This window comes from Plectropomus leopardus, chromosome 3 (assembly GCF_026936395.1).
Source record: "Plectropomus leopardus strain MGB_pleo_1.0 chromosome 3, ASM2693639v1, whole genome shotgun sequence".
Classification (NCBI taxonomy): domain Eukaryota; kingdom Metazoa; phylum Chordata; class Actinopteri; order Perciformes; family Serranidae; genus Plectropomus; species Plectropomus leopardus.
The window spans coordinates 26,932,414-26,957,574 of NC_142178.1; the positions used below are offsets into that span (position 1 = coordinate 26,932,414).

General features: G+C 37.9%; 2 protein-coding genes, 2 long non-coding RNA genes, 1 other non-coding gene and 1 pseudogene across 7 annotated transcripts; all 6 read left to right on the forward strand.

Annotated features, from left to right (window-relative positions):
• Nucleotides 1-755: 755 nt before the first annotated feature.
• Nucleotides 756-1,581, forward strand: LOC121941617 (uncharacterized). Its single transcript, XM_042484443.2, has 4 exons — nucleotides 756-853; nucleotides 940-1,012; nucleotides 1,151-1,198; nucleotides 1,300-1,581. Exons 2-4 carry the CDS (start codon nucleotides 959-961, stop codon nucleotides 1,501-1,503), a joined length of 306 nt encoding a protein of 101 aa, XP_042340377.2. The 5' UTR covers nucleotides 756-853; nucleotides 940-958; the 3' UTR covers nucleotides 1,504-1,581.
• Nucleotides 1,582-6,587: 5,006 nt separating this feature from the next.
• Nucleotides 6,588-7,449, forward strand: LOC148190006 (uncharacterized). The gene is made up of 4 exons (XR_015776146.1): nucleotides 6,588-6,709; nucleotides 6,806-6,879; nucleotides 6,985-7,047; nucleotides 7,175-7,449. It is a non-coding gene; the product is annotated as an uncharacterized LOC148190006 (long non-coding RNA).
• Nucleotides 7,450-10,566: 3,117 nt separating this feature from the next.
• On the forward strand, nucleotides 10,567-11,420 carry LOC148190007 (uncharacterized). The gene is made up of 4 exons (XR_015776147.1): nucleotides 10,567-10,757; nucleotides 10,839-10,916; nucleotides 11,020-11,064; nucleotides 11,154-11,420. It is a non-coding gene; the product is annotated as an uncharacterized LOC148190007 (long non-coding RNA).
• Nucleotides 11,421-14,992: 3,572 nt separating this feature from the next.
• Nucleotides 14,993-15,074, forward strand: trnas-cga (transfer RNA serine (anticodon CGA)). The gene has a single exon. It is a non-coding gene; the product is annotated as a tRNA-Ser (tRNA).
• A 1,136-nt stretch (nucleotides 15,075-16,210) lies between these two features.
• Nucleotides 16,211-18,016, forward strand: LOC121941465 (uncharacterized). Of its 2 annotated transcripts, none has more exons than XM_088075281.1 (4): nucleotides 16,211-16,407; nucleotides 16,515-16,578; nucleotides 16,676-16,711; nucleotides 16,862-18,016. In XM_088075281.1, exons 1-4 carry the CDS (start codon nucleotides 16,382-16,384, stop codon nucleotides 17,108-17,110), a joined length of 375 nt encoding a protein of 124 aa, XP_087931407.1. In that variant the 5' UTR covers nucleotides 16,211-16,381; the 3' UTR covers nucleotides 17,111-18,016. The 2 variants fall into 2 exon arrangements, with proteins under 2 accessions (XP_087931407.1, XP_087931406.1); XM_088075280.1 differs by having other exon boundaries at nucleotides 16,212-16,407; nucleotides 16,676-16,759.
• A 3,113-nt stretch (nucleotides 18,017-21,129) lies between these two features.
• On the forward strand, nucleotides 21,130-23,887 carry LOC121941548 (uncharacterized; annotated as a pseudogene). Its single transcript, XR_015776103.1, has 6 exons — nucleotides 21,130-21,513; nucleotides 21,667-21,723; nucleotides 22,182-22,328; nucleotides 23,222-23,257; nucleotides 23,385-23,423; nucleotides 23,561-23,887. The product of XR_015776103.1 is annotated as an uncharacterized LOC121941548 (transcript).
• The last annotated feature ends 1,274 nt before the right edge of the window (nucleotides 23,888-25,161 follow it).

Consider the following 25,161-nt stretch of genomic DNA (forward strand, 5'->3'; position numbering starts at 1 on the left):
TGACTTTTGCTCAGTACTCATCTCCAATGAACAGCGCTTGAACATGTCTTAATGTAACTCAGTGTAACTGCCGTCAGTGGTTTGCAATCTGCTGTTGAGAGGTAACTTTAATTAGCTGTCTTTCTGTGGATTTCAATATGGAATGTTTTTTTTTTAATTTTCTGTCTCTCCACATAAGCCTACACTCCTCTCAGTGGTGCAGAGTTAGTTTTTGAGGTAGGTGTGTAAATGGGTGGGGAGTAGGACATATTGCAATGTCTTTTTGGCAAATAGCTTGGTGTAAAAAGGCCCCCTGATGATGATGGTTGCTGGGTCGTATGCTGATGTTGTACAATGTCAAGTCTCTATCATGATCATGCGAAGATATAATATAAATTAACAAGTTCAGGTGCAAAATCTGGACAAGCTGAGGACATCTGCAAGCCAAGCAAGCGGTCATGCCTTTCAAACAAAAACCCCAAATTCTTGGTAAAATATACTTCTTATGGTTTGTGTGTGTGTGTGTGTGTGCATGTGTGTGTTCTTCATAACTAGATAGTGTGCACTGGGGCCTGCCATTGGATATGTATAATCATAACAAAGCAGAACTCCTGAATCACATCGAGTTTAAACACCTCCACTGTTTCTCAACACCTCCAAGTGTCTGACTCGTGTCTGACTGTGGTCAGAATGAGCCACCGCATCATGGTTTCATCACATTTCACACTATTAATAGAAATACAATATCACTGCCCCCTTTGACAGCTGATTGGATGACTTAGGGTTAAAATTGTCTTTAAAAAGTGAACCAGGACAGACTGAGAACCACTGCAAAATTAGACCTTCTCCCTGGCTATTTATTATTTGACTCAAGGTAAGATTATTTCCTTGTTTGTTTTTTTTCTTAAGTGTTAAATTAACAGCTAAACTTCACCACTTTTTGTCTTCTTCTCTTCGAAGGATCCCGCCTCTCTCAGCGATGAAACTGCTGGTTTTAATGTTGTGCTTGGCAGCGTTGTGTTCTTCTGTCCCTGTAGGTATTGCAAACCAACAATAACAACATTCTTCAAATCCACCTATGAGTCACATGTTCTTTTAAATGCCGTGTTACTGTTGTGGTGTTGCTCTCATATCAAACGAGTTTTTAATGTGAGATCATTTGTATCTTAAGGTCTCGGAGGAGAGGGCACGAGTTAAACGCTCAGATGAAAGCGATGAGGTTAGTATATCCAGGTGCATGCTGTGACCAGCTGCCAAAATAATCACATGCATTACAGAATATATCTCTGTATGACATTATTTCTTCACTGTGTTTTCCAGATGAACCAGAACTTTATGCAGCCTCAGTTCCAGCAATTTCCCATCCCCATTCCAGTGCCATTCCCACGGCCTTTTGCTTTCCCTTTTCCCTTCCCACTTGTGCCTTTTCCACCAATCATCCCACCTGTCATCCCTCCAATTCCTCCGATCCCTCCGATCCCTCCGATCCCTCCGATCCCTCCAATTCCACCAATCGGAAAATGAGACAGAACCTGGCTGAATGGGGAAACACGGATTTAGTGTGCACTATAAAATGTAAAGATGATTAATAAAGCAATGTGTGACTGACTTCTATGTGTTTTGTTTTTTACGTGAAGGTCTTCAAAAGATTTTTTTTTTCATCCAGTAAGAGTCAAACTATGAAGACAAATTGTTAACTAGTCCCAACTGTTGGGGATAATAAAATGTTCAAATTAGCATTTATGACTGGTTGCTAAAATAAATAAATAAATAAAATGTTGGATTATTTTTATTATTTATATTGTCATTGTCAGGAGCTCTCTAATTTTAATCCTTTGCAACCGTCTTCTGTTTCTTTCAAAACCCTGTCACAAGTAAAAAGCTGTTAGCCTGAGTAAATTGGTGCAATTCCTTTCAAAAACAAGGGAAAACGCAATGAGCAACTGCAAGAAATTAGTAGCTCAAGAAAAAAGCTAGGGAAAAAACTGTATATGTAATAATTGTAATTACATATTTTAAGGGGACCTATGATGCTTTTGAGGTTTTTCCCTTTTCTTTATTGATTTGTAGAGTATTTTAGCTTTTAAAAGGTCTCCCAAGTGAAGCCCAAAGTCCAAGCCAAAGGAGGCTCTCTCTCCCTCAGAAGGGCTCTTAAGCTGCCTGAAACCGCTCATTTGAGTTTCAGTGTTTACGTCAGTAACTTGGTGATATCACATTATAACAAATTAATTATGCATAGCATGCCCGCCAACATCACCACCTAATGTTTGCATGTCCCCAAACAAGCCTAGTTAGAGGTGACTGGAGGCTGGAGTTTGAGGAGAGTATGAGCTTGAGTTGCTATGTCAGCAGAGAGGAGAGGAGATGGTGCTTTTTTCACTGCAACTGAAAATTACCATTGCGTGTACTGCCAATTTTTATCACTGGAACACTATTGTGTTTGCTTCATTTTCCCAAGGACTGCTTCACAAACTGGGAATAGTTTACAGCTGGATTTTCACAACGTAACTCCTGAAAGTCGAGGCAGTTGTCTCTTTGTTGGACAAATCTGGAGTTTCAGGATCACAATGTGTGAGTATGCTTTATGAGTGATGAATGTGTTATGTAAAACAAGTGTTGATGGATGAAGCTAACTTTGCAGCTGATGTTAGTTGGTACACACAGCAGCTATGTTAAAACTGTTCCCTACCATGGAAAAGTGCACTATACAGTGTTCGCCATTTTGTAGTATTCTTTAAAATTCTCAGCAGTTAATTGTGTTAGTTATTATTAATATATATATATAGTACACTACAAAATAACCACAATGTACAGCAAATTTGAGCATACAGATAATGTACAATACACGTATACCACATTGCAATGCTGTCATGTATTTCCGGAGGAAGAAAATAACAACAGTGTGTCCGAAATCTCATCCGGTTATTCCCTGTATAGTTCACTATTTGGTACACGTAACATAGAGAATAGTAAGTGAGTGAACAACTGTCTGGTTTCAGTAAGATGACTGAAACTGAATGACTCAAATGTAAAAAATCTCTTCGAAGGATCCCGCCTCTCTCAGCTATGAAACTGCTGGTTTTAATGTTGTGCTTGGCAGCGTTGTGTTCCTCTGTCCCTGTAGGTATTGCAAACCAACAATAACAACAATCTTATCATTTGTATCTTAAGGTCTCGGAGGAGAGGGCACGCTCATCTCGTTGACTCTCCATGGATGCTAATCTTGGTGGCTAACCACCAAAAGCAGTACTTTAGTAAAGTAATTTGCCTTGAATTCAGCAAATACAGCTTTGGTTTTTTTGGGTTTTTTTTACAGATATTTAATAAGGGTTAATTTATCGTGCTCTGAAATTTCCTTACAGAGCTCCAGTACTTGTTGATTTGCCAATGTTTATCCTTGTGGCGTTACCAACAACCAAGCTAAGCTAAATTTTTAGCTTTGACAACAGTGTTGCACAAGTGTTGCCTAAACAGATTGTTTCTGTGACCAGCAGTACAGTTTACCTACAGAGAGGAATAGGATACAACAATAGACTATATACAGTATATGGCAGCCATCCATACTATATAATTAATACCATATCGTCCCATAATGACAAATAAAATGCTCTGTCCCTCATAACGGGATGTGATTTGTCCCCTTTTTTGCATGCTCTAATGCACGTACTACTTTTTCATGTACTTAAAGTAAAATAATAAATAATATATATGTATGTACTATGTTTTAAGTTTTGAGAGTGGAGAAATGTTTCATCACTTTGTGGAAGAGAACATCCAGAGTTACATCTGTCACTAAAAGTTAGCATATGATATCCCTGTCTGTCCCTAGAAGCTACATTTAAAAAAAAATCTTATTTAGTTTCTTGGTCTTCCTCTGTCTGATTACATTTAATGCCTTCATCAGAAAACTTCCTATTTTAAAATTAACTCGGCAGCAGACCTTAAATTATGACTTTATTGAGAATGTAGGCTTACGTTATTAGGCTAAAGATTTACCGTACTTTACTCATATAAAATGAATATCTGAAGTTATTTAACTGCCTTCAATTACAGATATCACTGAAGTCTGCTGCAAAATTCGGCATTGTGTTTTACTCAGTAAACTTACAAGCAAGCTAAAGGCTAACATGCTTGCTTAAAAGGTACGCATCCTTTGACATTGCAGTAAGAGACAGCTGAGGTATGATCACGTCATACTGTCTGAGGTGAAACAGATTATGTTTTTCACATTTCTATAGGAAAGAGAATAAGTGTACCGTTCGGTACAGAGACTATTAGAAAATGCAGACTACTGGCTCAGCACTTGAAGTCATGCTCATAATTCATGCAGGGCACAATGGGGGCTAGGTTTAAGGTGGATACGCCTATTGATTTTACAGGGGATGAGACGGTTCATTGTTTTAGATGTTGCCTGTTTCCATCTGATACAAAATTAGTTTCAGTTACATATTTTTCCTTTGTCTTATCACTGCAGGGCTCTGGTACCCCCCTCCACTACAGCTAGATATTATGATGTTGGGAGGCCAGTTGGACCTCCCAAAAAACTGTCTCAGTGGCCACACAGTCTATGACATCTCACAATCTCCTGTGAACCAACCTATTGAAAGGACTGATTGTTTGAACTGTACTAGTTTGTCTAAGGCTGCCTTTGGGACCAAGTTATTGGTTCAGTGTTACCATAAATCACGATGCAATTCCTTAACTCTCCATATTGACATTTATCCTAACCTTTATACTTCAAGGTTTAGTTTCAAGATTTAGTGTGCTACCCCAAGATATTCAGTGGCCCAGTGATTAGTAAGTGTCAAAAAGCAGCACAAAAACAGCTATGCTGCTCCAGGTTTCAGAGGGTTAACAGTTGTAGATGTGTGCTGTGTTACACAAGAATAGACCATATTTATTTAGTATTATTAAGGGAGAATGACTATTCTTGTGGTACTGCCACCTTGAGCAAAGTTTAAGATTATAGTTCTACTTGCCTAATAGTTGATGAGTTAATGGCCTTGCAGTTATAGAATACGGTGAAGCAGAATAAGACATTAATAAGTGCTTTAAAATGACTAATACAAATCCAAAATGCTGCAGAGATCCATGCTAACAATCACCTCGTTATTGGTGAATATGTGTACCTCAATATAAAAAGCCAACAGAAATTAAAATGCACCTCTTTTCATTCCTTGATGACTTCTACTGTATCAAAGACTTGCGCCAGGTTAGGAAAGGGGATTTTGTGTGGGACGATGTGGCATTTCACCATTCTGTCCCAGTAACAGAGTGGTTTACAGCCCATCCCAGGATGGTGCAACCTCTTCAATCTTACTCTCCATGCCTCAAAACCATAGAAGAATTATATTCCCTAATGACCAACAGCTGCATGATCACATGTCCACCTTGAATGCAATGCATGCTGGCTGTCTGGACACATCAGATAGGTAATTTCCAGAGATGGAAATGACATGCCAAAAAGATTATTTCCCAGATGTATTGCAAAACGGAACATGAAATATGATTGTGATGAGATCTTGTGGCAAGCTTGTGTAAACACAGGAGATTGTTCTAAATCAGCTACTATCCTCTGCAAGTATGTGTGGTTCATACGTGTCTTGTACTGTAGATACTACTTTACTCAATGTGAAAATGGTAAACATAGAAAAAAAGAAGTATATTGGCATTTCAGATTAATTTCTGCACACTGTTCTCATGCATCGTTTGCATATACTGTATATCTATGAAAAGCTATGCATTAGAAATTGTATATAACTTACATAATTAAGAATGTTGTAATCACATGACCAATGTGGTGATTGGAGTAAGGAAGGTTGTATTCAGACTGAAAGTCTGCAAAAGGAGTAAAGTTGATGTGCTGTTTTCATGTCTTGTGTGAAATCAGTTGAACTTTGAGTTCCTTGAATCTATGAACAGAACCGAACAGATATTAAAAAAAAAAAACAACGTAACTCCACTAAGTAATTTGATGACTTCCACCATCACATATTCCTAGCCTAAGTAACTTTACTAAGCCTATCATACATAACTTTACAGTAAGTACATAACGTAACAGCAACAAACCATTATTTTTTTTCAAAAAACCTAACCAACCACCTGTCTGAACCTGACATACAGAATTTTGCACCAACTTTACATTAAGTACATAACGTGAAGACAGATAATCTTTTCCTAAACCTAACTTACGTTACTTTACATGCCTAAAAGTAATCTTTGTGATTTTATTTTGTGTGAGTGTTTTATTTTGTGTGTTATGTGATAAAATACTCATGTTAAATCAATAAATAAAAGATTCTTGTATAAAGACAACAGTGACATATTTCACTGCTATGTTGTTTTAGCTCATTGTGTAATGAGTGTTACTGTTGAAACAGTAGCTGTCAGTGTTCTGGTTCAAGAGCTGAACCTGAAAAAAATCCAGTGTTTGCATTTGTGATTTTTGTCTGCAAGATGAACTGTTGTGCTGAGCTGCATGGTAAAGAGAAATTTGTCAGTTTTTGAATGCAACATTGCCATATGATCCCAGTGTGGTTTCCATCTCTAATCATTAATCACACTTTGGCATGTGGAAGTGGTAGATTTCCTAATATTTGGCAATTTCCCAACAATCCTGTATGCTAATGAGGTGACATCTGCTCCTGTAACTGTATATAAGAAAACATTCAGAGCAACACTGCAACAACCTCCTCCACCATCTGCCAGACAGTCAGCTGAAGACTTGAAGGTGATTATATGAATCCTCTGTTTCCATTTTATCTGTGTGTGTTTGATGATTATTTCATTGATATTAATAAAGACTTTATTATTTCCTTTTCAACAGGTGTGATCACTGTAACCATGCTGAAGGTAGTGTTTGTGCTTGGACTGCTCCTGAGCCTCGCTCTGGCTCAACCTGTAAGTGTAGCAATCTGACAGTATCAATACTAGTGATTCTATATATCAAGACAACTGTAATAATAGTATAATGCAACTAAAAATAAACTTGTGAATTTTCTACAGATGGAGCGCAAACGATTTGCTCGGTCTTTCTCTAACTCTCACTCTAGCTCGAATTCCGTGGAGGTGAGTGCTTTATCTGTTCTCTACAATTCAACATTCAACAAACCTGAATGTCAGTTAGGGAAAAATTTCTTAGAAATTCCCAAGCTGCATATTTGTAAATGAATGTTGTTGTTTTTTTTTCTTGCAGAATTCCAACACCAATACAGGCACGGTGACTGCATCCACCACAACTTCAGCAGCTGTCCCACAATTTGTCGTGGATGTTCTTGCATTCTTAATGCAGCTGTCTTAATGTGACCTGCTACAACTACCACCGCAGCCACTGCCACACAAGAAGAGCAGCTAGTTGTTTTTTACTACGAACCAACAGCTGTTTCTTTTACTTTTGTCTTGATAATTCTAAATCAGTTCAATCAACATGTGGATCAATTTCTGCTGAATAAACTTGCTAAATGAAAAAAATATGGATTGAGTGTTTGTTTTTCTCAAAGCAGTTAGAATGAGAGAAAGGTGTGTGCCTCCGTCCCTGTTTCCCAGTATCTCTAGGTGTCTGTCAGAGTTTTGTGAGGACTGTGGTCAGAATGAGCCAACACCATTTCATCATATTGTATTTGTACAACACATACTGTACGTCAGATTGCCACTTAGCCTGTAAATCAATGCCTGTTTATTGATTGCAGCTTTCTTTTGATAATAACATCAGTTACATGTCATGGAAACTGTTTTATTAATTACTAAATATCAGCTAAGGACTTTAAAAGTGTCATTAACATTATTGGTGCTGCATGAAAAAGGACAAACTTTTAAAAGGGTTGATCATTAAAGTTTTACTGTGATTTTATAGCTTAATACATTAATTTGCCCTTTTGGGCAAAAGGAAAGGCTTGGAATGGTCAACACTACTTGTTTATGTAAAAGGGTCTTTCCTGAGTGGCATGTTATTGTAGTTCTAATAATAATAATAGTAATAATAATAATACATTTTATTTATGAAGCGCTTTTCACAATGCTCAAAGACGCTCTACAGAGACAAAAACAAAGTCAATTAAGCAGTGAAACATACTGAATAAATAAAAACAAGATCAGTTAAAGCAAGACAGACGCATGAAATGGAGATAAATCAAACATCGCAAGCAGTTTTAAGAAGGTAGGTCTTGAGGTGGGATTTGAAAGTGTAAACTTTTAAAGATATACTGTGTAGGACTTTCCTAAAAAAAAAAAAAAAAAAAGCTCACACAAAAGTAATGTCTCAATCATCCATATGACCCACTAGAAGTGTTTGGAAGTGTATTTTTCTGCAGAGACTCTGCACTCTGCCTGTATTTTCTTATTTTTGTTTTTATTTTCTGTGTTCTGGAAGTTAGGTGTGTGCACTCAGGTGAGGTCAGGGCTTTGTAAAAAAAAAAAATGTAGCAACCAGGTGCCAGACTTTAAGAAGCACACTTCCAAGAGAAACAACAGAAACAATCCTGCATCACATATTTTAAGGAGAAGGTCAATTTATGCATATAGTTTGTTTCACTGTCTGGTCATCCTTTGTTGGAAAGTTTGTCCGTAGCCATTCCCATGTGTCAGCTTTCTTGCTGTTTCGCCAAATTCTGTGACCCGTCAGAATCTGTACACCAGCCCCTAAAACCTGACTGTAACCCATAGACTGTATGAAAAAAAATGAACAGCACAAAAACTCCCCTAAACTGTAGCCAAAACATCAAGATTTTAATTGTGTTATTTGTTGTTATTTTCTACTTTGTTGTGCTGTATCCTGAAGACAAAGTCAATACCAATAAGAATGACGAGGAAATCGATCTACTCTGTGCAACACGCTGTCCCTCCATCAAAAATAGACAAGCCATGATTGACACCTCTGAAACAAGCTGAGGCACGTCTGCTGGAATCACAAGAATCATCTGGAGCGGCCGCAGTCAGACCGGGCGGCCACCTGGCTGTGATCTGATTTGCCAATACTGAAGGGTGGAGATAGAAACTGAACATACATAACGGTGGTAAAGCAAAATGTTCTCCAACAATACTAAAACTGATATTTATTGCAAAAATCCAACAGCATATTATCTCTGCTATGAGATATTGATTAAATGAATGCAACAAATAAGATCCAAGAGTGGTTTCCCTCTCTGATCATAGCTGCACCATGGTACATGGCAACTAAAAATAAACTTGTGAATTTTCTACAGATGGAGCGCAAACGATTTGCTCGGTCTATCTCTAACTCTAACTCTGGCTTGAATTCCGGGGAGGTGAGTGCTTTAGGCAATTTCCCCTCGGGGATCAATAAAGTATTTCTGATTCTGATTCTGATTATCTATCCTCAGCGATTCAACTTTCAACACACCTGATTGTCAGTTATTGTAAAATTCCTGTAATAATCCTCTTTTGCGTTTTCTGACAATGAATGTTTCTGTTTTTCTTAAAGGGTGCTGGCGCCACTGCCACTGAGGCAGCGGAGAGTTTGTCTACTACTACAGCTACTACTACAACTACAACAACTAAGGCTACTACTACAAAGTAAAATTTTAAATGTAACCAGAGAGCAACAAGTGAACAAAAACCAGTGTGACAAAAATGTTTTGTATCAGTTTGTCATGAATGTTTTTTTTAATTTTAAATAATGTATTTTTACACTCATCATTCTAGTTCAATAAACACATGGATCAAAAATCACTTCATTTTCTGTTGTATCTGCCAAATAAATGCCATGAATAGAAAAAAACGGACAAGATGTGTTTGTTTTTCTTAAAATCCATTTGTACAAGAAACATTAACAAAGCTGTATAGAAAGGTGTGCATCATGCAAAAGATCTTTGTCACAATAAAGCAGAGCTCTGGAACCACATCCAGTTTCAACAGCTTTACTGTTTCTTCACTCACAACACCTCTGGGTGTCTGTGGTCACAATGAGCCACCACGGTTTCCTCAGATTACATTTGCACATCACATGTTAGGTGGTAACTTATGCTCCATTAAACAGAATTAATCTGTCGATTGTTTTCTCGATTAACTGGGAGGTTTGGTCTATGAAATATCAGAAAATTGAGCAATGTTTCCCCAAAGCTCAAGATGATGTCCTTAAATTTTCTGAAAGGTATTCCATTTGCTGTCAGTTTATTGAGGAGCAAAAAAAAGGAACATATTCACATTTCAGAATCTGTAATTAGATTTTTTTAAAAAACTCATACAGTTTTATCAAATAGTTGGCGACTAATCCATTAACTCCATAACTCCACACAGTCATTCTGGACATTTTGCAGGCGAGGGCCAGGGCGGCCCCTGACTCTTTGTGTTTCTGCGCCTGGTAGTCCATAAATAAAATATATACTTATTATGTGTAATAACTGTAGTCCTGATTAAACTGCTTAAACTCTGCGTCCCATATCAGTATTCCTGCATGCTTCTTAAGGTGAAACCTTTAGCAGGTTTTAGACAGTCCCTTAAGGGCTACCTTAAAGCTGTGTATATGAATCATGTCCACATGTCCAACACTGCTTCACTGTTTCCCAACAGCTGTGAGATTAAGTCTTGCATGGACAGTGGACAACAAGTTTTGAGGATTATCCTCCCAAATACATCATTTCATCACATTTTCACCTTTGGGACAAACATAAAATCAAAACATGTTTGACAGCTGATTGGATGACTGGAGGCAGAGTCTTTTCTTTAAAAATTGTACTCGGACATGAAAGAACCTCAGACCAAAACTCAACACTGGACTCTGTATTTGGCCTTTGTTGTCAACATCGCTTTTGACTTTGAAGGTGAGATTTTTCTCTTTGGAGACTATTCATAGTTTCTATAACTGAATTTACAATTTTGTTTCCCCCCCTTTCTGTCTCCAGGAAGGAGTCTTGTGTTTTTCAGCTATGAAACTGCTGGTCCTTGTTTTGTGCTTCACAGCCTTAAGTTTCGCCTTTCCTGTAAGTGCTCGAGTTAGTTGCACATTTGATACATGATGGCATGTTTTTATGGTTGTGTGAATATATGTAACAGTTGATGAAACAAGATTCTTCACTCTTAAAGGTCTCAGAGGAGAATGATCGAGTCAAACGCTCAGGGAGTTATGAGGTGCAACATATTCTCTCACCCACAAAATAACTCTATTCTACTACTTTATACAAAATGCTATTAGATATATTGTGTGTGCTTTATTTCAGATGAGTCATTTACTGCTTCAGTATCCATCACTCCTTTCCAGCTATCAACCAAATCAAGTCTTGGCAGCATTGCTGCAGTTTCTGTTGGCAAGTTTTGCCAATGCAGCTCCTGTTCCTCTTGTGTTTCCAGTGGGAAAGTGAGGCAACAAACTGGTCGACAGAGAAGAGCTGGATTCAAGATATTACTGCCGAGTTTCTCATGTTCAGCAATTTTTTATTGAGTAAACAAATCATTGAAAATTAATAAAGGAAAGATCAAGATAGAAACCATTTGTGTTGTTATTTTCTATTTTTCAGAAGTATTTAAATATTCTGCTTTAATTATTTATCTCTACTTTATTCTGACAGGCATGCAAAAGAGGCATGTCTCTTACGGTCTCTCTGTTTGAGCTCACAAGTTATATATTATCATATTTTCATTTTGCGTAGTTTTTACAGCAAGCCGGGTGCAATTTTATTGCTTCCAGTGTGGCACATGGTACAACAGAGTGAGGAACATTATAACTTCTTACCAAACTAAACTCACAGTGTCTACGGGTTTGCAACTTAACCCTTTAACACCTGGATCAACATCAGCTTTCTTGTGCTGTGTTTCCATGCCTTTCACAAGCATTTAAACCTCTGAAACCTGAGAAAATCTGTTTGATTTCATTGAGAAACACAGGAAAAACCATAACTTGGCAAGAAATGTTCTGCAAACTGCAAACTGCAAAAAATAAGTAAAAGTTGAGAAGGAAATGATCTTACAATTAGCTGGGAGGATAATTAGACATGATTAAAAATAAAGGGAAAAATGACCAGAAAACTACATTCATAATCATCTTAACTATGTGGGCCTAGTTAAAATTATGTTTAAAAAACAATGTATTATGTAGCAAAATCTTGAGGCCATTTTTTGTTAAGTTGCTCATCGTCCTCATTTTTTTTTTTTGAAGAGATTTCAAGCCAATGTGGTCACATTTCAAAAGGTTAAAAAATATCAAGGAGGTTCCTGCAGGCACAATGCCATAACAGCTCATCTAGAATGGAACATATTCAGCATTAAGCTTGTGCAACTTGCAGAAAAAAACAATATAATAACTTCTTACAGATGTAAATTTGTCCTCGCTCTCTCACAACTTGTGAGACTTGTTTTTATGCCACAAGTTTACGACTGCAGTCAATGTGTCACACTGAATTTCAGTGATAAGTGACAGTAACAACAGTCTTCTGCTGTGATACAACAATAACCTCTTGCAAATGGTGAGAAATGAACTGATTTCTACAGTGTCACAGCCTTATATGGGAATAAAACCCAAATATGACACAAAGTACAGAGGACCTCAGTTTCTTCTGATGTCAGGGGAGTCTGTAGGAGATCCAGATTGGGCCCTCTGTGGGCCCCAAACAGGATATGATACTACTTAACCTGGTGACAGCACTTGTTTGTTACAGTATGATTCATAAATATAAACCGATATAAGAGCAGATGTAGAAATGGCAATAGCACTCCCTGATTTTAATAATACCCAGCAAATCCCCAAATGTGTAACATTGAGTTGGCAGAAATAAAACACCTTCCTCTGACTTAAGAGCTGAATGCCAGTAAGTTGACTCACACACAGAAATGAAAGCTTAAAAAACATTAATAAATACATGAATGTTTAGGATAGCAGACATTAAACCTCTAATCACCGATTATTATTGCAGTTATTATTATTATTAATACATGTATTATTTTGAGAATATTATATGCATTATGACAATATAATAGGAGTATTGAGTCTTTGTTATCATTATACATTCCAATAAAAACAGGCAATTAATAATTTTTTTTAAATTGTATGTGTACGAAGCAAAAATTAAATGCAACACTTTGGTCTGTTCTTCTGTTTTCACAGATTTAAGTTAATGATGAGTTTTTTAATTCACTCAATTCAGTTAGCTGACAACAGCTCTGATGAATATTCCTGCCATCAGCATGCCGATGGCACACTCCCCCAAAACATCTGTGGGGATGTGTTGTGAGACCTAACTGCACATTTTAAAGTGTCCTCACCTGTGTAGTAATGATGCTGTTTAATCAGCACCTTAATATGTAACACCAGTCAGGTGGATGGATTGTCCTAGAAAAGGAGAAGTGCTCACTAACATGGATTTTATTGAGGGAAAATCTCTACAGAGTGCATGAAAAAAGTCTAATGTCTTTGACTTAAACCTGTGAAAAATGAGAGAGGAAAAACAAGAGTGTTACATTTAAATTTTTGTTCTATGCAGACAGAGATTTGATGTGACTGAGATGTGCTAAAAGAAGGTCAGCATTAAGTTTTAGTAGTTCCAAATATTTTTATAAAACTAATTTTACCAACTATGGATGGGATAATTAAATAAAATTAAAATATACTTTCTTGTACACCTTGATTTTTTCCACCTGACAGTCCAACAATCATCCCTAGGTGCTTACAATCCTACTAGGACCTGATTTATTAATCTATTACATTTGCAAAACCATAATGCAAGATTTCCTGAATAAACACTTTACTTGTTTTATAAAAATCAAAGTAATAGAGACTCTTTATGATGCATTTAATTTCCTCTTAGTCTCTCTTTTTTAATATAGCGTGAATAAAAAGAGGGAGAATTATAAAATATACTATGATGCTGAGAAAACAGGATTAAAAAATACATTACAATGTACAAACCATGTAATATTTTGGTACTCAGTAAATTTGTGCATGTTGGTCTAATCACTACAAAGCTGCATGAAGGAAACAATCCTACCACCGAGCAACTGTTAAAGTCGGCTGCCACCACACCAGGGATCAAGCAGAGACAACAGGATGCATAGCAACCTGTCTGCAGGCAATAAATATGTTTCATAAGTCTACGATGTCACAATAACAACTCTGGTGTGTTGTCTGAGTCTGTGAGATCCTACCTGGAAATGTAAACATAAAATGCACCAAAAATCAAAACAAATTATCATATGCACATGCTTTGATCCTCTCTACTGCAAGATGTCAGCACATTGTTGGCTCAATCTGTCCGCTGCTTCTTGCTGTTCCTCCAAACTGTGTCAGCAGCTGTTTCTGGTGTTGTTGCACTGAAAGTAGTTTCTCTGAATTTGGGATTTCTTCATCTCAAATTCACATTGGGGATGAAAACACCATCATTTGAATATTTATTGCTTGTTTATCAAAATGAACACAATGGAGTCAGTTTTCTAATGACAAGAGATCGATTTCCTCTGATTGGCAGCCTGGAGCTTTGTCCTGTGAGTTAACAAGTAATTTCACTGAGAGAAACTTTTAATATTACCTGGAGAGAGAGCGGTTTGTCTGGAGTAAATGAAGAAAGACTCAGGTAGTGGCACAAAGATGTGCTCAAAATAGGTAAAAAGAAAGGGTAAATTGTGGGAAAGTCAAAGTTTACCAACAAATAAGAGAAGACAGAAAGACAAATGCACATGGTTTGATTGGGACGTGATCTCTCAAAACAAATTAGCAATCAAAATGCCTCTAAGATTAGAATCTCTTTACCAAGTTTTATAAATTGTTCTAAATTAAATTTAATGCCGACCAATGAAAAATTTCATATCTTGTATATAATTTTATACGCATTTTTTTCCACAACCATTTAAGTTTCGCTTCAGAGCTTGTGCATTATGACCATACAGACAACAAAATTCCTCAATTTATCGTTATACATTGTGTGACTCCTGAATTAGTATACATGCAAGAAATGTCAAGAAACTACACATGGTAAAAACTGTGTTGGTCATTTTATAAGCTGCTATGATTGACTCATTTCAAAATTCTCTGTTTCATGATGTATTCTCTGAAGTTTCTTACAAATGTGGTGCTGTGATGGCTGAGTGGTCAAGGCGTTGGACTCGAAATCCAATGGGGTTTCCCCGCGTAGGTTCAAATCCTACTCACAGCGTTAATCATGAAGGATATATTGCATGAAGGTATAAGGTATAAGGTGTATAAAATATGATAAAATTGTCCACTATTTATCCATAAACTTAGCCTACATTGCATATACAAATGCTCTATATACTCAAATACTTGTGAGGGATCAAGGACAGAAGCATGTCCTATGCTGTATAGCCCTCCCAGGCAAATTGTGATTTGTGTTACGATAAATACAATTGGAAGTGCAACTTCTTGGCAGAGTTAAGTGGCCTTTGTCACCATTCAGTATGTCTACCTTAACAAACCATGATCATATTAAAACCAAACTGACAACAAGACACAATATCAGCTGTCAAATTCAGTTACAAGGTTTGTCACAAAGCACTGTTTGAGTCTGTATAATGATGTAAATCTGTTAACAGTGAGCCTGTAGGTCTTTGAAAAAGTAATTTCCCCTGTTAGCCTAATCAGATCAGATATGTTGCAAAAAGAAACCACAGAGCAGGATGATGGAAGCAGTGATCTGTGAAATTTTAATAGCTGTGTTGCTCTTCACAATTGTGCCTATCATTGGGAAATAAAACCTTTGTGTATGTCCAGATAGTCGGAGGTTAAATCTCTGGATGACACTTGCAACAAGTCGTAAAATTTAATGACTACCACAGAGGAAATAAAAGAGGTCCACCATGAGTAAACAAGATGATTACAGGGTTTGGGAAGGGTTTGAGCAAGTATTGTTTTGCAGGTGGAAATACAGCTCCAGGCAACAAATATTACTGTTTCATAAGTGCAGAGCGCTTTAACAACATCTCAGTCTTCCCACGACTGCAATGGCAAATATTTCAAATTCTTTTCCATATATAACAGTTGGAGTTTGAAAATATTCTGTGTTTTACTCAGAAGTTAAATACTTTTCTTTAATTCTTGAAACAAAACGAAGCGTGTGTGTTTGTGTGTGCGTGTGTGTGTGTGTGCGTGTGTGTGTGTGTGTGTGTGTGTGTGTGTGTGTGTGCGTGTGTGTGTGTGTGTGTGTGTGTGTGTGTGTGTGTCTGTGTGTGTGTATGTCCGTGCGTGATCAGCTGTACAAACTGGGTTTATTGGTTAATTCAGCTCAGCATGTATCAACAAATACTTTAAGTCCATGAGGATTATAAACAGGATGTGGACCTTTAATGTTACAAAAGCACAGTTTAGCTGGGTAATGAAATCAGGTTCACGCCTATTTTGGTTTTCTCTCCGCAGGCTGCTGTGAGACCGATCACATCTGACATGAAGTAACACACCTTTAAAGTGCGAGAGCAATGTGGACACACCTAGGCTTTTTAAAAGCTAATGGAGTTTCCTGAAGGGACCAGCTGGTAAAGTAGCGAACACAAAGCTTTATGTTTTATTTATTTAGCTGTTTATACTCGCTCTGTAGCGTGGCACACAGGCAGCTCTAACTATCAGGGGATCTGAATTACAGTTTGAAGTGCAAGATGAAGTTTTTTCTTGTGATGATTTTCTTCTTGATCCATCGTCCTGTAGCTGTAAGTACAAACAAAATTCTATATAATCTTTTGTTTTTGGTGCAGTTGTAATGATTTTAAGATAATGCCGAAGTATTAAATGTAATGTTTTTTGCAGAACTGTTATCACAGCAGCGATTCAGACAGTGATGAGGTAAGAATGCATTCTCATCACTCTAGCAGTGAGTCTGACAGTGATGAGGTAAGAAATAATTTCAATGCTATCATTTATCAATTAAAGTGAAATCACTGTAAACACCTTTGGTTTTTAAAATATTTTACTGTTTATATTTTCTTGGTCCAGAGCGGTCATCGTCGCCCGTTTCGGCCCAGGCCGTTTCCTCCCTGGTCTATCCCTACTTGGCTGTTTCCTGGTCTGTGGCCGCCACCACCACCACCTCCTGCCCCAGCTCCACCTCCACCTCCACCTCCAGCACCAAAAACAACCACAACCACGACCACAACTACAACCACAACAACAACCACCACCCCAGAGCCCCCCAAGACCACAGTAGTTACCACCACCGAGAGCCCGCGAGGAGACAACAGCTAGAACTGATCTGAGAACAGGAATAACAGATTGAGTTACTCAGTAATAAGGAAATGTATGCAGTGTGTGTGTTTTGGATTTATGTATGTTGGATGTATTTTATCACGTTTGTTCCAAATTTTAGGGACTTTTTTTGTCAGCATGTATTCACTTTCAGTATTGGTTCAGCAACTTTCCATGTTCCTATGTATTTTCCTGTTGACTCTTTTTATACATTTTAAGTCAACATCATGTCTTTTTATGCCAAAGTCCATAAAAACAGAAAGAATGTTTTGATATTTTGTGATTTGGCAGTTTATCGGTGCAATTATGCCTTTTGCCGGAGGCTGGTCTTTGTTGCACGCTGGTGGAGACACCTGTGGGAGAATGCTGACGACATTTGAGTGTAATATCCACCCAGTGGGCACACACATCATCAACCCTGGATCAACATGGCTTAAGAAAGGGATGAGCTTTGAGCCTTTAATACCCGACTCTTTGCTTCATCACTGAAGTCTGTCACTGTACTTTTATCATGACTCAGCCCATTTATCGCACTGCACTGCTAGCTCTCTGCTGAATTTACCCATGGAAACTTTGACTCTACAACTACAGTAACATTTTCCCAAATATGCACCTGCCTCTTATTGTACAATTTATTCACAATTCTTTTGTGTCTTTTTTTTTTTTTTACTTTGTGCCGTAATGGTGGGTTTTGCACAAAAATTCATTATGAATGTATTCTTATTTACCAGTTTTTGTTTCTTAATGTCAGTTCATTCTGTGTTGCAAACTTTGTCAAATAATGTAAACCAACCAAACAACAGGCAGTGGTTGGTGTAAATCAGTAATTCTGTATCCTGCACTGAATAATGACTTTTGCATGTTGTGTATTTGATCAGGGTTTTGAAAAATAAAATTACATTTCAAGATGTGCCTCATAGCATTTTATAATCTAGATGATGTTGATATACATACATGTATTTTTACATATTTCAATGAACCCAAAATGACTAAATCATGGCAGAAATGTCATGTTGACCCTCCTCTGGTAAAAAAAAAAGAAAAAAAAAAAAAAAGAAATCATAAAAACAAATGTTCTGTAGATATTCCATCCAACGTGTCTCATCCCTAAACACTTAAGATATTTAATGATAAACAAATTATTTTCGCCATATCTCTAAAATACAACCTTCTTCAGATCATCTCTCTGTCCACACTGCTAGAAATAAAGTTGCTCCTACAATTTTGGAAATCTGAGAAGCCCTCTACATTTGATATGTGGCTGAAGGAATTAGAAAATGTACATTTTGAGAAAATAAGATTCGCTATGTCAAATAGGGAGAAACTTTTGTAGAAAATCTGGTCATTAATCTGATTGAAAAATGGAAGTGAATGTTCAATGATCTAACAGATTTCGCTGTATAACTGTCTTTGGTCAATAACCTGAAACTCATGTGAAAACGTAAATCTATGAGTAATCGTTTTTCTTGTCTGTGTGACCACCAATGTCCTGTTTCCTTTTCCCATTTTTTATTTTTCTTGCTGTTTGTTAATTTTCTCTTCTTATGCAGTTCTTTTTTGTACTTTCTTTGTTTTTTTGTTTTTTTTAAAGGTTAACTTAAAGAGCCTGTTCCTTGGACATAAATCATGTTTTTTTTGTTTTTTTTTCAAGAGATGGGCACAATAACATGAACATTAATACAATCTAATGCAACACAGTACAATACACAATAAATTGCATCACTGAAATAAATAAATAAATAATAAGATAAAATAAAACCTTAAATGCTTCCTTAAATGGTGTGGTAAAACATCAGAAATGTATTATACATAAATTAGAGGGGCAATTTGTCATATTCTGTTTTTATCCAATCAGGCAATCATGTAGCTGATCTGTCATGAGTCTGGCTTCTTCTTCTGCTCTGTAGGTTATGAGATTCATGTTTGTTGTTTATTTCTTGTTTCATGTTGTCCATTGGTGTTCAGTCTGTTTCCTTTTTTTATAGGTTCATTCCTCCTCTGCAACGCCTGGTTTTCCTTTCTTTGTGTGTTTTCCCACCTCGCTGATTGTCTGCCCCTCTCTGATGTGTTTCACCTGTTCCCAATCAACCCTGCCGTCACCTGTCCCCCCTTATCTCCCTGCTCTCCTCCTGAGCCCGCTCTCTTTTATCAGTCTCTTGTTCTCTGTGCTCCTTGTTGGATTCCCTCGGTGTTCCTCTGTTAACAGTTTGTTCTTAATTTGAGTTTTATGTTTTTTAATTAGTGCTTTGTTTTGCTTCAGCGTGCTCCCTGAGTTCTGTTGTCTGCTTATTTTTATCTCTTGGTATCAGCTTTATTTTATGAAATTTCACCTTTTGTTACTCAGATCTATACTGCTTGGTGTGGTGCATTAGAGTCTACAGGCTACACAGGCTACATGACTTTAGTCTTGTGGAGGAGACTTTCCAAATATTATACAAATTCAAAAAACAGTGATTCAGATTTTTGTCATTTGCCAATAAAAGTCAAGTCCCATATGAATAAGAGTGAGTGTGCATCTGTCTATTTCTGGTGACCATGTAGTGGTTACCTGTACAGGGTTTCACCTTGTTTCATATTACATGCTGGAAAAGACCCCGCAACACCTGTATTAGATAGATATACAGTTTGTTAAGGTATTCTGGTCATTTCTGCACACAAAACTGAAACCTGCAGCTGCTCTAGTCTGCACAGCTTTTCTTGGATGAAATTTAGATCCTTAATTGACAGTTAAAAACCTCAAGCTTTAGTCTGCCCCCTTGTGCACTTGTGTATACTTGCAGTCCAGACATACAGTTTGAACACACCACTTAGTGAATCAAGTCAAGCAAGTCAATACACACACACACACACTCTCTCTCTCACACACACACACACACACACACACACATAAACATATAAACATATATATATGGGTTTTGCCATTTCTCAACCAATTAAATATATTTTTAAGAACCTGTGATTAAACGTATCTCTACTGAATCCTTTTAAAAACAACCTTTTTTTCTAATTCCTGAAAAACAGATTTTTTGAGATAGGAGATTTGTGCCTGAGAGCAGCAATATGATATCACAAATTTGCATCAGTGGGCTCTACTATCTGTAGAGCATGTGACACTCTCTTTCCTTTCGATCCTCACCTCCAGAAAGTTTGATGCACACCCCGTAGACAAGTGCGCTGGAGAAATCATGAAAGATTTTTAATTCCTGCACAGTCAGCACTGAGTTTATTAGGGAAACAATGTTTCGGTTTTGGTCTTTAGTCAGGCATCAAATTCACAATGTGAAACAACAACAACATCATACTTCTTACAGTCTATGACTCCTAACTGAATGTATGTTTGGACTGGTGCCTGCAGTATAAAGACGCTGCCTCACATTGTAAATGTGATGCCTGACGAAGGTCTGTGACTGTAACCTGCTTATCTACCATTTCCTTATTCACCGTTTTTTTCTCCGTTTCACAGCACATTACACACATTTAGTTTGACCATAATTACATCAGTGAGACACTGACACATCAGCTGCACCCACAGGTGCTCTGAGCAACAGGAAAACCGCAAGTCCTGGGTGCTTATGTGTTTGTTTATTCCTTTCTGCAGACATTACAGCAGCATGATTTTACAAAAACAGGCAGTTTAGGACATTCAGTGGATTTTCTTTGGCCTCCACCTCATTGCTTCATTCACACCAGAAGATTAGGTTGAATTTGTCTGTTATTTTTTTTTCTGTCATGTGATTGGTTGTTTCTCTCTGTGCACAGTGCATAAGTCAGTGCCCCCTCTCATAGTGTGTCACTGAATTTACTCTAAGTGCTCTAAGTGGACACTGCTTGACATCTTTCATTGATCTTGAGGGAAAAATTTTGTTTTCGGAAATGATAATATTCATCCTATTATCAACAATAACAGTGTCTGCAGTACCAGTAAGTTGTCTCATTTATTTGATATTGTAAAACTTGATTGCAATGTTATTTTCTGAATTTGAACATTTCACTCATATTATGTGAAATTTGATGTGATAATGATAATTTCGGGATTTTCTTTCCAGGTCTGTCCTAATGCCCTTCCTCCCCCGCTTTCACAAGGAGGAGCTGCTCAAGCTCAACGAGTTGTTGAAGTCACTAACCAGCAATCTGTTGCTTTTACACCGGCCCCTCTTTCCCCTAACACTGATCAACCACAGCCTGGGGTCCCTGAGCAGCCAGGTCCCCATTGGGTCCCCCAGCAGCCAGGTCCCCATTGGGTCCCCCAGCAGCCAGGTCCTCAGGGGGGGCCCCAGTTTCTGCTTCCAGCACACCACCACACCTGGCCTACACTAGCGGGCAGTCCAATGATTATCCCTCTGCAGCCAGGCGTCTACGGAGCTCAGCCTGCTAACCAGCCAACACTCCCACAGCAGCCTCTGGTAGGACATACAGAGAAAAAAACATATTAAAAAATTACAGGAAACACAATATATTTAGCAATGTATTTTATGTTTTGTTTTTTTTCACATTGATAACATAAATCTCAGGAATAATTAATGAGAATGCTTTTCTTTTGTTGCTGTATTTTTCAGATTTTCCCTTCTTATAGCTACTTCCCCCTTTTCTCATCACCCTATAGGAATCAGCTGGTAAGACATTATTAAGAAACACACGGTCTTTGTTTTCTGAGAACGTTTTTTCCCCCATGCACACAGTACTGCATGTGCTATACAATGCTGATGCAAGGATATCTTCCAAGCATAACTCAACTTGAAAGATTTCACCTGCAGGGTATTTCTACAGAGCATGTTTTGTGCTGCCGACAGTTACTGTATGGGAAACCCGAAACAGCCATAACAGACAGTGCTGTGGAAATAACGACATCTGCCACAATCTGTCACATGATTCGTGACCCTAAGAAGGAAACTTGGTTGCTGTTTTGCCCTCAGCATGTTTTTTTCTGCTACAAGTGATATTGTAACTGTAAAACTTTGTGTTAAACTGTCTCATTTCTGGAGTCAGAGAGGGTTAGAATGACAGTTTTGTTGTGTCTCAGTGCAGACATTTTTAACAAACATTAAAATGTAACTCTTTTTCTCTCCTCCAGATCTCCCCATATGGATTCCCAATGATTCTTGAATCCCCTCCTCCACAAACTTCAGGAAATCAACCTCATAACAATCACGTGTTACCTGTAGAAACACCTGGAGCTGGTCCTCCAGGAGATGTACCTCAGCAAGTGCAGCAACAGCAGGTGGCTCTACCTTTAAAAACAGACAGCAGTGCTCATCGGCCCAGTCATGAAAGGAGAATGTTGGCATTGACTTTTCTCCAAGCCACACACTTGACAATTGCACATTTTGTCAGAATCATGTCAATGTTTCTGAAGTGGTGTAGTAAATGAGCTGATTTTGTCATTTGGAGGTGGTGAAAGGGTGGAAGGCATCGCAAGACACACACCGAGCTCCAGACTACTGTTTGAGACCATGAGACAACAAAACTGATAGTGTTTTAGCAACCCGTCCTGGTTTTACAAGCAGCTTTTTAGGCATCGAATATGGTTGTATTTTTTGTGATGGCATACTGTTTTTCTACTGGGGATAGTGCCATGAAGAGCGTTATGCAGTGTTAGCTACTGAAATAATGTCACAAAAAGAGTTATTTTACCAAGATGTTGCAGCATTTCTTGCAAGGATGTCGACATGAAAAGATATTGCTTCTCATCAAGACATCACAGCATTTCTTCCTAGCACAGTAGCTAAAAAAAGTCATTATATTTTTTTAGTTTCTTGCCAGGATAATGACATAAAGGTTTTCTTTTTTTTTTTTTTTTTACCATGACCAGGATAGTGGCACAAAAAGCTACTTTTCCTACTTGTATTAAGCCCCCAAACGCCCTAAATACATAAATTAACCATAGTGCTGTTGAAATGTAAAGTTTCAACATATTCCCTACATAATAACCTATAAATGCAGGCATTCATAGTTTGCAGAAATGTACATTGCCAACATTTTTCCCCTGCTTATTGGGTTGTGCTCATATAATAGAGAAAAATATATAACATATTTTCTTTTTAAAAATCTGGCAAAACCTAAGGGAAAGTAAAGAGCTGCATTATACTCAGACTGTCTGATTTCCATCCACAGAATCCCCAAGTTGTTTACATGCTCCAGCAACCCAAGGTGAATGCAACATACAGAATATGACACTCTGTAAACTTAGATATAATCATCACTAATGCTCAGTGTGGTTTCTCAATCCTCTGTGTGACGATGTTTTATTTGACGAGTGTTGTCACTCTTCACTTAGGGCTCTACACTTGGCAGCCTGAGCTCAGAGGAACTCCAGGTAACAAAAACAAGATTTTTATCTATCTCTCAGCGTGTTTAAACCGTCAGCTGAGTGAACCCAGTGATCCCACTGATGGCACAATAGTCCATCCTCCCTGGGCTCTTACACTGTCTGCCATCTCTTCTCTATTTCAGATGGCAGCTGAGATGGGCCGGCTGGGCGTTTACCTGACCACCCTGCTCACCAACTCACCATCTGGAGCCGTTCAGCCTGTGAATCAGGCCGCTGGGCTTGCAAACTCAGAGCAGCAAAGCATCCAGCCAACGGTAGCTGGAGGCCAGCAGACACAGGGGCCGGCAAGCTCTGGACCACAGCTGAACGCTAACAGCAGCCCTGTAGGGTTGGAGGCAGCAACTGTCCAAACACCTATTGAAGCCAAACCCACTCAGGGAAACCATGTCTGAGACTGCAGCCACTGGCAAAGACAACCCACAACATACTCAGAAAACCCACATTACTGATAATAACTGAATAACAAATGATGTTTCTTATTATCTTTATCTTAGCAGTTAACAAATTGTGAACGTTATATCACAATTTTTCATTTTGATATTGTCAAATAAACAGACCAAGACCAAGTTTCCCATCACTTGTTTTTTAATTTTGGTTTAGATATAGTCCCATCTTTATTAATAAATTTTGTGATTTTGAAAACAAGCTGTGAATACAATATTGACGTATTATCCCCCTTTAAATTGATGAATATGCACCCAGCACACACTGAGGAGCATTAACAATTATATGGGGTCATGTTTGTGTCCACCTGACCAATAGTATTTCAGTGTTCACTTTACTTTGATCTCTGTTTTTGGTCTCCTCCAGGGAAGGAGTAGAAAAATATCCAGCTCTTTTGCTGCTAATTCCTCCACTGTATTCCCCAGATAGTTGCTAACTGTGTCTGTCTGCTGTGCAAGTAATGTGCAGTAAGTTTTTAATGCTATAAGTTGAAAACAGCTGCCTGTTGTGGCCAAAAACAGGGTTAATGGCAGCAGTGAAACTGAACCAAAGCAGTACCAGAGCTTAAAGGACCTGCTGCACTGGGTGATAATTCTCTGTGGGTTCATCCCTTCAAGCAACACATAAAAATATAAAATATATCAGCTTGAATATATTCAGTTAGATGCACATGCCATTAAACCGGCACTGTGACTTTCTTACACATGATTTTCTCAACACCCTGATCGAGTTCATACAATGTCACACATTCAAAACAGCCCTACAGCAGTCTTTCTCATAAACACGTCAAGAAAGAACATTCTCCTTTATCGGTCTTTAATTTTTTATTGTGTTTCACAAAGTTGAAACAGGTCTCACACATGCAGTCTGTGTGAAAGTGTCGTAACGTCTGAATTATGAATTACAGTTTAAGTGAGCTCAAATGCCTTGAATAATACTTACAGAGTGTTTTTTCTGCCCAGTAACACCATGATCTAAGAGGTTATCTAATCATGGATTTTGGCCAAAGAACAGCACTTGAGTATCCTATCAAGCAGCAACCTACATGGTTGAAAAATAAAGCTAACCTGGAAGTGCCCAAAACTGCAATTCCTCTAATGGCCACTTGGGGCTGGCTTCAAGAGTGAAATAGACGGGTATACAGTCTGGTAAAAATAATGGTATTAGTCTTCAGTTAATTTAAACATTCATGGCAACTGCATGAGGGATTAATTTTTATATAACTCACCCAATTAAATGTTATCAAATCTTAATGCAAAATTAAGAGCATGGCCCCTTT

Coding starts and splice junctions, on each gene's coding strand:
- LOC121941617 (XM_042484443.2), top strand. CDS start 959: ATGAAACTGCTGGTTTTAATGTTGTGCTTGGCAGCGTTGTGTTCTTCT. Junction 1,013..1,150: donor CGTTGTGTTCTTCTGTCCCT/GTAGGTATTGCA, acceptor TTGTATCTTAAG/GTCTCGGAGGAGAGGGCACG. Junction 1,199..1,299: donor GCTCAGATGAAAGCGATGAG/GTTAGTATATCC, acceptor TGTGTTTTCCAG/ATGAACCAGAACTTTATGCA.
- LOC121941465 (XM_088075280.1), top strand. CDS start 16,382: ATGGAGTTTCCTGAAGGGACCAGCTG. Junction 16,579..16,675: donor TGATCCATCGTCCTGTAGCT/GTAAGTACAAAC, acceptor TGTTTTTTGCAG/AACTGTTATCACAGCAGCGA. Junction 16,760..16,861: donor GTGAGTCTGACAGTGATGAG/GTAAGAAATAAT, acceptor TTCTTGGTCCAG/AGCGGTCATCGTCGCCCGTT.